This window comes from Salvelinus sp. IW2-2015, linkage group LG36 (assembly GCF_002910315.2).
Source record: "Salvelinus sp. IW2-2015 linkage group LG36, ASM291031v2, whole genome shotgun sequence".
NCBI lineage: Eukaryota > Metazoa > Chordata > Actinopteri > Salmoniformes > Salmonidae > Salvelinus > Salvelinus sp. IW2-2015.
In genome coordinates, this window is record NC_036875.1 from 15132260 (window position 1) to 15146724 (window position 14465).

At 42.9% G+C, this 14465-nt stretch overlaps 1 protein-coding gene across 1 annotated transcript in view; it reads right to left on the minus strand.

The window, feature by feature from the left end:
• Positions 1 to 14084, minus strand: part of gpm6bb (glycoprotein M6Bb) — a 47599-nt gene extending 33515 nt beyond the window's left edge. Inside the window, exon 1 of the mRNA XM_023981315.3 lies at positions 13970 to 14084. Within this exon, the coding sequence (XP_023837083.1) occupies positions 13970 to 13973 (4 nt within the window). The 5' untranslated portion in view covers positions 13974 to 14084. The remainder of the gene's footprint in view (positions 1 to 13969) is intronic.
• Between the last annotated feature and the right edge of the window lie 381 nt (positions 14085 to 14465).

Sequence of the window (14465 nt, forward strand, 5' to 3'; positions counted from 1 at the left end):
TCCTTCTCCATTCAGCCCAGCCAGAGCTCCCCCCTCTCTCTCTCGCTCTCTCTCTCTATCTCCACAGGCCAGGCATCTAAAGGAGTGTCAGGATTCATCAGCAGCGCTATGACAACAGAGGAATGGATGGGGCAGCTCACTTTAATGCCTTTGTTCTGCCACGCAGCACTCCTAACCCTCCCAACCCGGCTATGTGAGCTATGATCTGCATCCTGGAGCTGGATCCTGGAAGGACAAAGACCTGCTGCAACCTGAACTTGGCATTTCCACCCCGCTGCTGGCCCCAGGCACCAACCAGGAGATGTGTTGACCAGTTATCCTTTATTCAATTCTGACTAAAGTGAATATAGGGTCACAAGTGTTGTAAGATGAAGATGGAAACTAAYCTATTTTAGTAAGTGGGTCATTCCATTACTCTACACAGAAAATTCTCCAGTGTTATTTTTTCAAAGAAATCAACACTGAAAGTGTTGAGTATGTGGACCCATATACTCAGTGTTAAGTGAACACACTGCTTAGAGTAAAGCCTTATTCAAATATTTCCCGGAGTGCCCTGCCTTTCGAGTAAATTGTAGAGTTAACACCTATGACTGTATTTGTTAGTGACAGAGACATGGTTGTTGCATTCATCCATTCACTTGTCCCTGTAGTGGTACCCTGTAAGGTCATCCTATGTACCTTTAGTTATAAGTGCATAATTGTACCCCAGTTCATACAGGACTGCAAGTAGGGTCCCAAAATTCCCACATTTTATTTTGTTTTCACACTGGATAATTTCCAAGTCTATTGGTATGTCTAAGGAGAGGTAGAGTAGAGGGAGCAATGAAAACACAGACGGTGGATGACCCATTTATGCCAACATCAGCCTCTGTACTGTACTTCTAAATGTCTCCTGCTCTCAGCTGTAGCTGAATGTGTACATTAAACCATCCTGAAGGACACAACACAGTTATACCAACTGTTTGGTATATCTGAATGTGAAAAATAACAGACATCATTTCATAAACACTATAGACTGCAAGCTGAATTCCAATTTCCAACTGCTTGGCTCATGCATCTGACAGTGCATACTTTAATATGTACTGAAGCCATGTTATTCCTCATTAGATTCACCCATCCAATTGTGAACCACAGACGAAAAACACAGACATCCCTCAATTCTAGTGCCAATAGCCAAACATCAGATCTAAAAACATAGCAAATGATCATCCCATTTTTTATGTTCAGAAAAAAACTGACCATAGCTGAAAAGCCAGCCAGGCGACTTAAACAGCTTTCGTTAAGCCTAAATGAAACCAGCAGCTTTGAACTTGGTCAAGTCAAATAGATGACGCACACACACACACTGAATCCTACTTCTCATGTACATCTGGTTAATAAGGTCCACTATCCCCAATACGGTTCTACAAAGCTCTTTAATTGGTCCCAACCCTGTTTGGGTAACAGTAAACCAGGAAGCTGGTCGCTCCCTATGTTCCAGATGTTCTCTCCCCTTCACTGCATTATTTTTTCATCTCAGCTGTGGCCTCTCTATTGTTACAGCATTAGTTTCTTATAGAGCAGATGTCCAACATTGAAATGAATTATGAGACATAGCAGCAGTTTAAATATCACACAGCACCGCTAACTCCTCTCCCCTGGTCTCCCTTGGTCTGTGTTGCTCACTGAACACAGTTTCGGGGGTCAAGTTGTTTTTCAGACAGGAACATCTGGGATTTCCTCTCCCAGGCCCTGAAGCTTCATTCTCATTGACATTCTCTTAGTCCAGGGCTTTGCAGCTCTCACACTGTTCTCAATGTTTTCACTTCTCATTTCCTCATAAATGAACTAGAAGGATACAAAATCCTCTCAGCTTAAATACTGTCCCATTAACCAAAGAACCATAGTGATGCTAGCTAGACACCAGAAAAAATGCTTCCAGTATAGTTTGGTCAAGATATAAATGTTACCAATAACATTGATAATTCTTTACCAGCCAACACACCAGATATCTTTCTACATCTCTCATATTTGTGTTGAGAGAATATGAGGCTCAGTCATGCATCTAGATACTGTAAACTACATTCTTTATTCCAATTTTTCAATCCCCAAACAGTCTTAGCGGCAAATGTGATCCCTGGATACACAAGCTAATGGGTTTCCTGCAGCTGTCGCTTTAACCAGACAGAATGCTCAGCTATTACCGATATTTTCATCTGCTGGGCAGAGGTGTCTTCTATGTCTATCAAGATAATCCTAGGAGGATAACAGGTGGACAATGTGAGCTTGACTCAGAGCCTTCATTCATTCCACAGGAAAAGCATTCCTAGCGGAACAATTCGGCTAACACGGTCAAAGCTCTGAGACACTGGCTCCATAGTCACATGCATTAGAATCACAGTGAGCTGACTGGGGGGGGGGGGGGGGGGGGGGGGGGGGTCTCTTATACACATCGTCATCATGTGTACATTCTGTAACATCGAAGATGTGCTAAGAATATTCTTCAATTAAAAGGAGTTAGGCAATGTGTGTACATGTCGACCTTTGGAACAGTTCAACTGATTTATCTCTTAAATGTATCTTTGAATAGCAGTGATCAATTATGACTTGCTTATAAGGACGCTGGTCTAATTAGTGTCTTTTCATTTGACATCTTTTCGTAAACATTGAGCATTTGTACAGTATTTGGGGGTTGGAATTTGCTTGATTGGATTTGATAAATATTAAACGGAGTTCTCTTTATTCACATAAAACGAGTCAAAAGAATCACTGTATTGGGCCATTAGCAAATTCCATCAGAATGCCAGAAGCAGTATCCATCCACAGCTATGCAACAGGTAAACACCACCAGATACTTGGCTGTTAAACCAGATCTCACAAAAGTATTATTTTTCATGTTGTCCTGAAGAGGCCCAGAGGAAGTATGAGAGGGTTACTTTAGTTTGCATTTAAAAGTCTGCTCGATACAGCGTACCCTTTTGGCTGCATGTGAATGGCCCGGGGCAGGCCAGCATGCCTCTTCATATGGTGAACACTTCTTAGCGCTGCACTGGGGGAACCCCAGATGCCTTTGTCTTACGGTTGTTTAGCAGCAGTGCTAAAGGAGCCGAGCACAAAGAGCTATCTGTGAAGTTGTTGAATATTCTCCATGGGCACTTGGCCAACAGGCTGGTCCTACAGCCTTCTTCTGTAATTTTGCTTTCACATAGGATTCACAGTATGTTGCTTGTAAAAACAATTGGTCAATGTTTCTTTTAAACAGCCCTATTTTTACCTCTTTCTTGTGGGCATTCTCTCTTTATCTAGCCATTGCTTTTGCCGGGAAAGAGCAAGAGACATTCAACTTTGACCCTGTTGTTGTGATCGTTGTCACGGTAACCTGACAGCTGTAGTTTCTATTCCCCTATTTAAATTCTGACGTTCCACTGCTTTCATTTCTTCACATTCACAATGGTAGGTTAGCAGCTTGTCATAGCCTACTTGTAAATTTTAGTAATTAATGACCTTGCATTTTCCTGTTATGGTGAATAAAAAGTTGGCTACTCAAAACATTCTATGTTCTGGTAATTATATGAGCAGGCTAGACAAAGAAATCCATTATTAATTTGTTCATGCAGGTCCTAAAAAACATTATAAGACTAATCAAATGTATTTTCGAAAGAACAGAATAGCATAGCATTTGAGTTTATTATGTTACTGGTCTGCTGCAACATGCAAATGAAATCAATAGTTATTTTTTAAACAGACAAGAGACACACTTAGCCTACATTCCACTGCCCTGATCACAACCAACACACATATGGCCTATATTTTATTGTAAGAATTCATTTAAAGGAATATAACAGAATAAAATGGAAATAATATTTGGAACGGCATTAGAATCTGCTCTGTTCGATCATGTACAGAATAAAAACCTCTGACCTGGATGAAACTCTGTAGGATGATTTCAGAAAGCACCTTTTTTTATCCACATTGGATGTAATCACAAAATCGCACACCTTCTTTCCTTTCAAACTCCCCAACAGCTATATTGGCTGATGACAGATAGCCTACTAGCGATTTCTAGTTTAAATTAGAAACTTATGCATATTAAGTATTTAAGCTGCAATATGTAACTTTTTGGGCGACCCAATCAAATTTGCATAGAAATGTGTGCTATAGATCTGTCTTTCTCTGTGAAAGCAAGTCTAAGAAGTGGTAGATCTGTTCTATGTGCGCTATTTCTATGCTTCCTTTTCTTAAGTTTAGTTTTTGCGTCTTTACCTTCCAGTTTTGTACATCAGCCTCAAACTTGAAAATACTATATTTTTGGTTATGGAAAATATTTTTTTCACAGCAGTTTAGATGGCACAATGACTCTACACTATACTTGCTTGTTTTGTCACATAAACTGAAATTAGGCGATTTATTAGAATTTTTGCAACCAGGAAATGGCGGAGCGACTTTAATCCAGAATYTATTAGCTAAATATAAGGGCCTTTAAAGGGAGATTTCATATTCATCATGTCCAGTACCACCCCAACATCAATGTGAAAATGGTGCGCTTCTATGTTTTGTAGTATTTTTTTTGTTGAGAAAGATAAGTGTTTCCAATAATATCATTGGTGTGCATCGTATGATTTTAACCAATTATGAGTAGGCATTGCCTACTAATTGGTTGATGATGTCATTGGAAACATTTATCTTTCTCTGTGTTTTTTTACTACAGAACATAGCAACGAGCCATTTTCACAATAGTATGTTGATGTTGGGGTGGTGCTGGAGATGAAGACTTTAAATACCTGACGAAGATCCGTTTCGTATCGAAAAGCGGTGAATTGGGAGCTTTAACAGTGTGTGGGCCTTCTTGTTCTGTACTAGTATTCTTTATTAGCCCAGCACCTATGTTTTTAAGCATGTGCGTATGACCACAAACTTGCCTTTAAATATTTACCCATCAAAGTCAAGAAAAAAAAGATTAAATGGTAGTGTGCATTCCCCCAAGCTAAATTACAAAGCATTTCTGTGACAATAGACAAGAACAACTCAAGTACAGAACTACATACATTTAAATGGAGAGAAAAAAATGCATTAAAAGCATTTCTGTGGTCGACAAGGACAAGTTTGATGTCGGACAACAATAGAATGTTCATAATTCAATGTGTGCCAAAGACGGTAAGATGAAAGGAGAGGGGTTGGCGGGACTTTTAAATACATTACCGCAATCATGGCTTGGTTGGTTGGCAGTAATAATAGTACAGGTTTTGTTGCAATACCTTTCAGACATAGAGAAAAGGTGTCAAAAAGTTGGTGGCATGATAAAGTAAGCGAAAAAACGTCTAGGTATGAAAGGTATATAACAGTCCTCCACCACCACAATACATTCCCAGTCTCCCACAGCGTAATGTATTCTGGGGGTATTTTCTCTCTGGCTCTCTGCAGATGACCCTGGAGGGCATTAGCTGGAAGCTAACTCTGTTGCTGCTACCCTAACTGCCATCCACAGCCAAACAGTTATTTTTTCTTTTTTTTTACGGTTCCATAAAAAGCAAAGACTGAACTGAACTAAAATACAAAACAAAACAGATCAAGGCTACAACATGAGAAGTTCAAGCGGTGGCTTTGAACAAGGTCAGAAGACAATGAGAGATACTGACCGCAGTATGTTGAAGTGTGTTGAATGGCTCCAATATTTCACTTGAGCTATCACTGTTGACAGCGAAATCACCGCAAAAGGGTCTGCCAGTTGTCTATTTCAGGCACATTATAAAATGGAAGGTGAAAGATTATTGGGGCTACTTCGGTCCAATTGGATTTTATTTCATTATTTTGCTTTCTCTGCAGAGATACAGAAAGATTTCGTACTCGTATCATTAAATACTATTGCTCCCACAAAATTAAGATACAAATCCAAAGGAAGTAGTCTGTCTTGTTAATTGCATCAGCCCCATCTTTGACGACACTATCATTAACCCCCATCTCGCCCTCTGACCTACTAGCTAATTCACTGGCCCAGATCCTGATCTAGTACTGAAGGGTTGGGGCCTCTGGGTTACTAGTATAGGAAATGATGTCACAACCTACAGATACCTCTGCCCCCTGGTATCAGTAGCTAGGCATGATGCTGTCTATCACTATATACCAATTATGTCAAGCCACTATTCCTGACCCTGAAACAAAGTGACTGTTATGCCCTAGCCTATATACTTTATGATCTGTGTAGGCTATTTGTTTAACCGAAGCTTGGCAATAGTTCTGGGTCATGTTGGAAATGGTTATTGATTTCCGTCGCATCAATACAGTCCCCAAGCGTAGGCTGGACAGATGATAGTGTATCAGAAAGTAAATGGTGTGTTGGTGTCATCTCTCTCTCTCTCTCCAGTGTTGTGTAATTTGATTTGGGCAGCATGCAGCAGTGCATGATGCACTACAGTGGCCTGTTCAATGAGGGTGTGAATGCACATCAGCACTGTGTCGGTCTGTGGCCCACTGTCTGCTTTTGTGTCAGTCTGTGGCCCACTGTCTGCTTTTGTGTCAGTCTGTGGCCGACTGTCTGTTTTGTGTCGGTCTGTGGCCGACTGTCTGTTTTGTGTCGGTCTGTGGCCCACTATCTGCTTTTGTGTCAGTCTGTGGCCGACTGTCTGTTTTGTGTCGGTCTGTGGCCGACTGTCTGTTTTGTGTCGGTCTGTGGTCCACTGTCTGCTTTTATGTCGGTATGTGGCTACTGTCTGGTTTTGTGTCGGTCTGTGGCCACTGTCTGCTTTTATGTCGGTCTGTGGCTACTGTCTGTTTTGTGTCGGTCTGTGGCCGACTGTCTGCTTTTGTGTCGTTCTGTGGCTACTGTCTGCTTTTGTGTCGGTCTGTGGCTACTGTCTGCTTTTGTGTCGGTCTGTGGCCCACTGTCTGCTTTTGTGTCAGTCTGTGGCCCACTGTCTGCTTTTGTGTCAGTCTGTGGCCCACTATCTGCTTTTGTGTCAGTCTGTGGCCGACTGTCTGGGCTTTGTTTGTGTCGGTCTGTGGCCGACTGTCTGTTTGTGTTCGGTTGTGGTCCACTGTCTGCTTTTATGTCGGTATTGTGGCTACTGTTGGTTTTGTGTCGGTCTGTGGCCATGTCTGCTTTTATGTCGGTCTGTGGCTACTGTCTGTTTTGTGTCGGTCTGTGGCCGACTGTCTGCTTTTGTGTCGTTCTGTGGCTACTGTTGCTTTTGTGTCGGTCTGTGGTACTGTCTGCTTTTGTGTCGGTCTGTGGCCACTGTCTGTTTTTTGTGTCGGTCTGTGGCCCTGTCTGTTTTATGTCGGTCTGTGGCCACTGTCTGTTTTGTGTCGGTCTGTGGCCGACTGTCTGTTTTGTGTCGGTCTGTGGTAACTGTCTGCTTTTTTGTGGATGTGGCTACTGTCTGTTTTGTGTCGGTCTGTGGCCACTGTCTGCTTTTTATGTCGGTCTTGTGGCTACTGTCTGCTTTTTGTGTCGGTCTGTGGCCTGACTGTCTGCTTTTGTGTCGTTCTGTGGCTACTGTCTGCTTTTGTGTCGGTTGTGGCTACTGTCTGCTTTTGTGTCGGTCTGTGGCCCACTGTCTGTTTTGTGTGGTCTGTGGCTACTGCTTTTGTGTCGGTCTGTGGCCCCACTGTCTGCTTTTGTGTCGGTCTGTGGCCGACTGTCTGCTTTTGTGTCGTTCTGTGGCTACTGTCTGCTTTGTGTCGGTCTGTGGCGCTACTGCTTTTTTGTCGGTCTGTGGCTACTGTCTGCTTTTGTGTGGTCTGTGGATGTCTGCTTTTGTGTCGGTTGTGGCCCACTGTCTGCTTTTGTGTGGTCTGTGGCCACTGTCTGTTTTTGGTGTCGGTCTGTGGCGATAACTGCTTTTTGTCGGTCTGTGGCTACTGCTTGCTTTTGTGTCGGTCTGTGGCTACTGTCTGCTTTTTGTGTCGGTCTGTGGCCCACTGTCTGCTTTTGTGTCGGTCTGTGGCTACTGTCTGCTTTTGTGTCGGTCTGGTGGCTTACTGTCTGTTTGTGTCGGTCTGTGGCCACTGTCTGCTTTTGTGTCGGTCTGTGGCGACTAACTGCTTTTGTGTCGTCTGTGGCCCAGCTGTCTGCTTTTGTGTCGGTCTGTGGCCGACGTCTGCTTTTTGTCGTCTGTGGCTACTGTCTGTTTGTGTCGGTCTGTGGCTACTGTCTGCTTTTGTGTCGGTCTGTGGCCACTGTCTGCTTTTGGTGTCGTCTGTGGCCGATAATGCTTTTTGTCGGTCTGGTGGCTTGTCTGCTTTTGTGTGGTCTGTGGCTCTGTCTGCTTTTGTGTCGTTCTGTGGCTACTGTCTGCTTTTGTGTCGGTCTGTGGTACTGTCTGCTTTGTGTCGTTCTGTGGCTACTGTCTGCTTTTGTGTCGGTCTGTGGCTACTGTCTGCTTTTGTGTGGTCTGTGGTACTGTGTCTTTTGTGTCGTGGGTACTGTCTGCTTTTGTGTCGGTCTGTGGCCCACTGTCTGCTTTGTGTCGGTCTGTGCCACTGTCTGCTTTTTGTCGGTCTGTGGCCCCTGTCTGCTTTTGTGTCGGTCTGTGGCTACTGTCTGCTTTTGTGTCGGTCTGTGGCTACTGTCTGCTTTGTGTCAGTTGTGGCACTGTCTGCTTTTGTGTTGGTCTGTGGTCCACTGTCGGCTTTCACCCGGCCTTCTGGAAATGTTTGTGTGGACCACACATTCTGTGCTGTACAAAAAAACTGATACAGACTGTTTGTCCACAGACAGGGATGACAAATATCCCTCAGCTAGGCTCGGGCCACTGCCAGCATACAGAGTATCTGAAGACACTTTGTCCATCATGGGTTGTTCATGTTATAAGGTACTTTATACTATCAGTGCGATTTTTAAAATTATTAATAAAAAGGCTATTGTAGAAAAAGTTTTTGTTACTCTGGAGGTAATGTTCAATAACAAAAACTCACAGTTACATTTTTTTTAAAAAACAAGCTCAACAAACAATCGCACAGTCAATGTCTATATTATGACCGACCATGTCAAAACAAGTGTTCTGGAGGAGGCAGGATGTACTCATTTACATATCCTGGATATTTTAGGCATTGAGATTCCATCCTGTTTCCAGCACCAATGTGACATTCTCTAACAAGGGTGAACTCTGGAGGTTAGCACAGTGAATCCCCCCCCCCCTCGCCCCAACATCCTGTGGAAGCATGTGAATAGCCCCTTAATAAAAGTGAGGGGGACGGGCCATGCTTGAGCAAGCATTCCCACTCAGGAACTTCTATTCCTATCATTTCATATCACAATACACAATGGCCCTCTTTGTGACAGGAGGAGGACTTATTAAGCTCAACAAATTAACATGAGCGCTTGGACGGAGCCGCAATGTTGGTGCCGGGCAATCAACCATCCACAGTGAAGACAGAGAAGAGAGGATAAGAGGTGTGGACAAGTGGAGAGAATGAGAAGTGAAGAGGGGAGAAGGAAATGAAGAGAAGGAGGAGAGACAGCAGGAGAGGTGGGAAGGTGGAACAGGAGAAGAAAGAGGAGGGGAGAGAAAGAGAAAGGGATTAAATAGCAGAGTTTATTTGGTTGGACTAAGTGGTTTCACATCAGAGCAGCTCAGATTGTCTGAGAGGATATGTGGGCCTCATCTGCTGCTTAATTGCCAAAGATGCTCAGTAAGATCCTCTGCCAAATGGAAAGAAGCCCAGAAATCGTTAAATTATTACAACAAATACCTCATTAACATGGATATTAAGCATATTTGATGCCCGCAAACCCATAATAAAGAGTAATGAAAAATCGTGAATGCTGAAAATGAAATTGTCTTCATAATAACAACAAAAACATAGAGTATGTGGAGAGAGGGGGGGGTGAAATTGTGGTTGATGAAACATAATAAACAAATGGTTGCATCAGTGGCTGAGTAAATGTGTTATAATGTCATCCTTTCTAACTTCATCATTCCTACACAGGTGGTAAAATGACAGCGGTCACATGTGAGAATACCAGGTATTTGAACAGAAAACAGGCCAAACTGGGTCTCTGCAGACTTCACAAAAATATGGATGTAAAAGTTATTCATGAGCTGTCCTCTGTTCCAGTATCCATTATCTGGAGTGGGCCTGGCCTGGACCAGCTGTGCTCCCACACACAGAGATAACCTTGAATCATCTCAGAGCATGAGAAAAATAATCTCACCCTCTGTTATTGCTCAGGCATCGGTTGACAAGCCGCTGATTCTGAGAGCAAAAAAACACTCGCCCAGTGGCATGACATTCAAAGATGTGGAACATTTCCTCTCCTTTCCTCTCGTCCCTCTCAGGATGCAGGGTCACTGCACAGTCGTGTGCGCACTGTGTATATAACCCTGTCACAGTAACCCTGCTTGGTGTGACAAAAATAATCTGACACCTTCCGGACATCCCAGATGGTTGCACAAACACCAGGCAGACAGGCAGTTCAAAAAAGTCCCAAGGAGGGACAACATCTGAGATAGATAATTTCCATGAAGCAGAAATAAACAATATGTCTGTTTTCTCAATTGGTGTGTCAATGTAGTCAACAATGACGTTCTGAAATTACAGTCAATGGAGACATTGACTTTGGGATTGAGGGAGATTAACAACATTTGGCACAAGACTTATGTCACCACTAAACTCTACCCGTAAACCATGAGTAATAGAGATAAGCCAATCGTATGACAGACAACAGCACCCATGAGATGTTTAATCAAATGAGTCTTTCAAAATTACATTATTGATTTGGGTTAGCAATCAAGTGATTTTTTCTCTCTTTCTCCGATTACAGTCATAAACAATGACGCCAGTGGTGAATCACTCTTTCCAGAGAACAATTATGTTAAGTACAGATCAAAACAGTTTTTGGGGTTTGAGAGTTTCCATGCAGGAAAAACTATTTTTATTTTTTTGGCTCTCAAGGTCTGGCTCAGAGAGGAATTGTTCAGAGTCAAGTAAGTCCATAATTCGCTGTATTTGATTAGCCTTAACTCCTGCAGTCACAAGACAGCCCCAAATGTGAACGAGCATATAATTAAATTGTCTCTATAAAATGGAAAATGACAGGCTTGTAAGTTTCCCCTTTTCGCATCTGCCCCTTCTCTCCTTTCAGAGTATCTATAAACCGGCAGTAGATCAAGAAATGGCAGAAACATATTGATGCCATCTGTAAAGTACTTTGACTAATGAAACAGCCAGAAGCCACTCCTAGGCCCCTGTATTGCAAACAAAAACGTAAGTTCTTAGCTGCTGTACTGCATAAACATGCATGATCCTCACAAGCACTATAAAACAGTTATCCTTCCTCAATTATATCATGGTAATATCCCAAGGGGTGATAGTTTAGATCCCATAATAGTGTTGCATGCGTCCACAATCTCTACTCTGGGCTGTTGGCATGGAGGAGATGCATAGCAACAGAGGCCAATGCTGAGTAAACAGGTGAGAGTCACATGACTATAGAGCTGAGTAGAAGTTGGCAAAACATCTGGAACATCTAACTCCATGCTGCTTACTCACTGAATTAAGTCTTGGACTTCGGAGGTCCCAGTCAGAGCCAAGCATCCTCCCACATTGTCCATATATCCACTGTTATAAAACCTCTTTAACACCATAGAGGCATCAGAGAAACAGTGGGGAATGTTTTAAATGTGACACCACCTCCATGAGAAAGTCACCAGGGAATCCATTTAGACAGTGCCAGTAACCTACAGGCTAATGTCTGAAGGGCATCATCTGTTCTCCATGTCTTCAAGGCATCCTGTATTTTTTGGGATGTAGTCACCAGTCCATGCCTGCATTCCTGATTTAATCTACAGCAGAGTCTTCTCTGTGTATTCCTATGAAGCACGGAGAACAAAACATATCCCTAAACAGCTGTAAGACATTCATTTCATTATGCAAAACAGGTCAACCATCAGAACCACTGGAAAGATCCTTGTGCTTGTTTTCCACTTTTCCACAGTGATAATATAGTCATCAACACATTACATCCTGTTAGATCACGTCTTATTAGTCTTTCTCGTGCGTTACGGATAACATCTTAGGGAAAAATTCAACAACACCGCCAGCCAATACCTCATTATAAGAAGCTCACCAGCACTACTATACTCAATGATAGGTTGAAGTGAATACACAACTAACTTCTCATTCCTATCCCTCCTAGGGGACCTATTGTCTTAATGTCCTACTGAGAGACATATGAATGTGAACAGAGCCTTGGGGCAGTGGACAATGGTCAATTGCAATGCAAGGCAATATCCTCTGAGAGAGAGAGAGAGAGACAGAGAGAGAGAGAGAGAGAGAGAGAAGGAGAGGAAGGAGAGAGGAAGAGAGAAGAGAGAGAGAGAGAGATGAGAGAAGAAGAGAGAGAGAGAGGAGAGAGAGAGAGAGCGAGAGCAAGAGAGCGACCGAGAGCGAGAGAGAGAGAGAGAGAGAGAGAGAGAGAGAGAGATACAGGATGAGGGGCCTCAATGTGTTATTTCACAGGGAGTCCGTCTACTCTGCAACTTGCAATTCAGTGAACTTCCCTCGGCATCAACAGCCACTAAAGTTGCACACAAAGGAGCAGGGCCAAATTAGGAACACAAAGAGGCCACTGTGGGAGCTTCATAGGGAATTAATGAATGCTGATACACATTCTCACACTGACAGTGTTCTCTCCTCCCAGTCCTCCCATAGCCTCAGCTGCTCCATTGCAAATCAACAGGCTTATGTGAGAGCGCTATTCTATTTGTTTTCTTAGAATCCATCTATCCTGTAAGAGGGAAGGCTCAGTTCCCCCAATAAAAAAAGCAACATTTAGGCCTGCCTTGGAGAGCATCAACAATCTATTTCTGCATTAATGAGAATGATTCTGCTCCTATTAATGAAGGACCGTGTGATATGATATTAAGAACATAAAAGACACTGACTATAGCTTAACAGTCTCATAGACACTTTGGGGGTAAATGAGAGTGCTCTTTCTCAATCTATACTGTCTGTCCCATCTGGCCGACAGCCTCTTAGAGCCCCAAAGCCCATAAGTCCGCTGGGAGCCTTTAAGAAGTTGCTGAATATCCATAGCATTGGCGCCTAGCTCCCTATTGCCAGGCAGGCATCCCCTGGGTCGAAACACAGATGGTCAACACTTGGGACTGAGTCAGAGAGTCAAGAGGGACACAGGAATTACACCCCAGTACAACTCCCAGCCCCTCACAGGCACGGCACTGCATCACTTGCCTAGCCTGCCTGAGACAGTGCGAAACTTGATGGAGGGTGTATAGTCTATGGACTCTACGTTGGTTTTGATACCCAAATGATATAGCATAATATAGGTTTTTGTTTATAAACTAAAACTCATCCACTGTCCGCCCACACAACTCTCAAACTCGTTAGTAACAGCTCAATATGTTGCATGTTGCATACCCAGATGTAGCTGCAACTAAAGCTCCACAAGCTCCATGGATATTACACCACCAATTATTCAATAACAATCTGAAACATCGCTATAAAAGCTATTGGAGAATGCATTTCCAATCCATCAACTAAATTATATAGTCAAAACATTATGATCTCTTCAATCAAAACCAATCTATACTGGAAAATGACTCATACAAGATGGCATTATAAACATGTATTTGTGATCAATAACTCATTGAGTTAGTGGTTGAGAAACCAAAGAGCAATATGAGGAATGTACATCCTCAGACAGCTGATAATGATGTGGGTTATCAACTCCAGTTGGAACTTCTCAGCCCATGCCGAGTTGCGCCTGGTAGTAGGGAAATCCTTTCAGACTTATCTCCCTATAATCGTCTTGTGTCGAGTTGGTCAACTACTCTAATGCTGATAGCCTACTAAACCGGGTCAGATAAAAATAAATTGGGTGGAAAGTATTGTAAACATGACACCTTTAGATGTGGTTTGCGCGGAGAGATCTCATTGGAGGACAAAAAGAATCAACAATCACGGAAAAAGTGGTCAATCTTAAACGTTAAGTCATACATAAACATGTATTTATATTTAATTTTAAACCTACCCATTTTTAGTTTCCCAGAGTTTCCGAAGTTGAGGAGTCTGTTAAAAGTTCAGCTAACGGGTGATGTTGCGTCCGGAGATGCACAACGAACGCCTAACTAGTCCACAAAGTTGTTGCTGCACCGCGTCCCGTTTGGAGACAGGCTGAGTGACGTCACCACCGGAGGATTAGTGTGTAGGTCTGGGTAGGACAGGACAGCGTAGTGCTTAGGCCCCTTAACGCGCCCCTCTTCAGATGACAACTGTGACAAGTTTGTTGCTCATTCAACACCAGATACTTTATCTTTGTTCAGCCCAGTTATGCAGCATGCACAACATTCTTATGGGGGTCCAGATAAAAGACCACTGGTCTAAATTTAGATCAATGAAAATGTGCCATTGCTTGGGTAAAGGCGATACCTGGGTTAAATTATCCACATAATGCCTTAGCTGAGATGTTTTGAGGGAATGTAATAAACGTGTAATTCAAGTGAAATGACACATCAAATAATACCCCC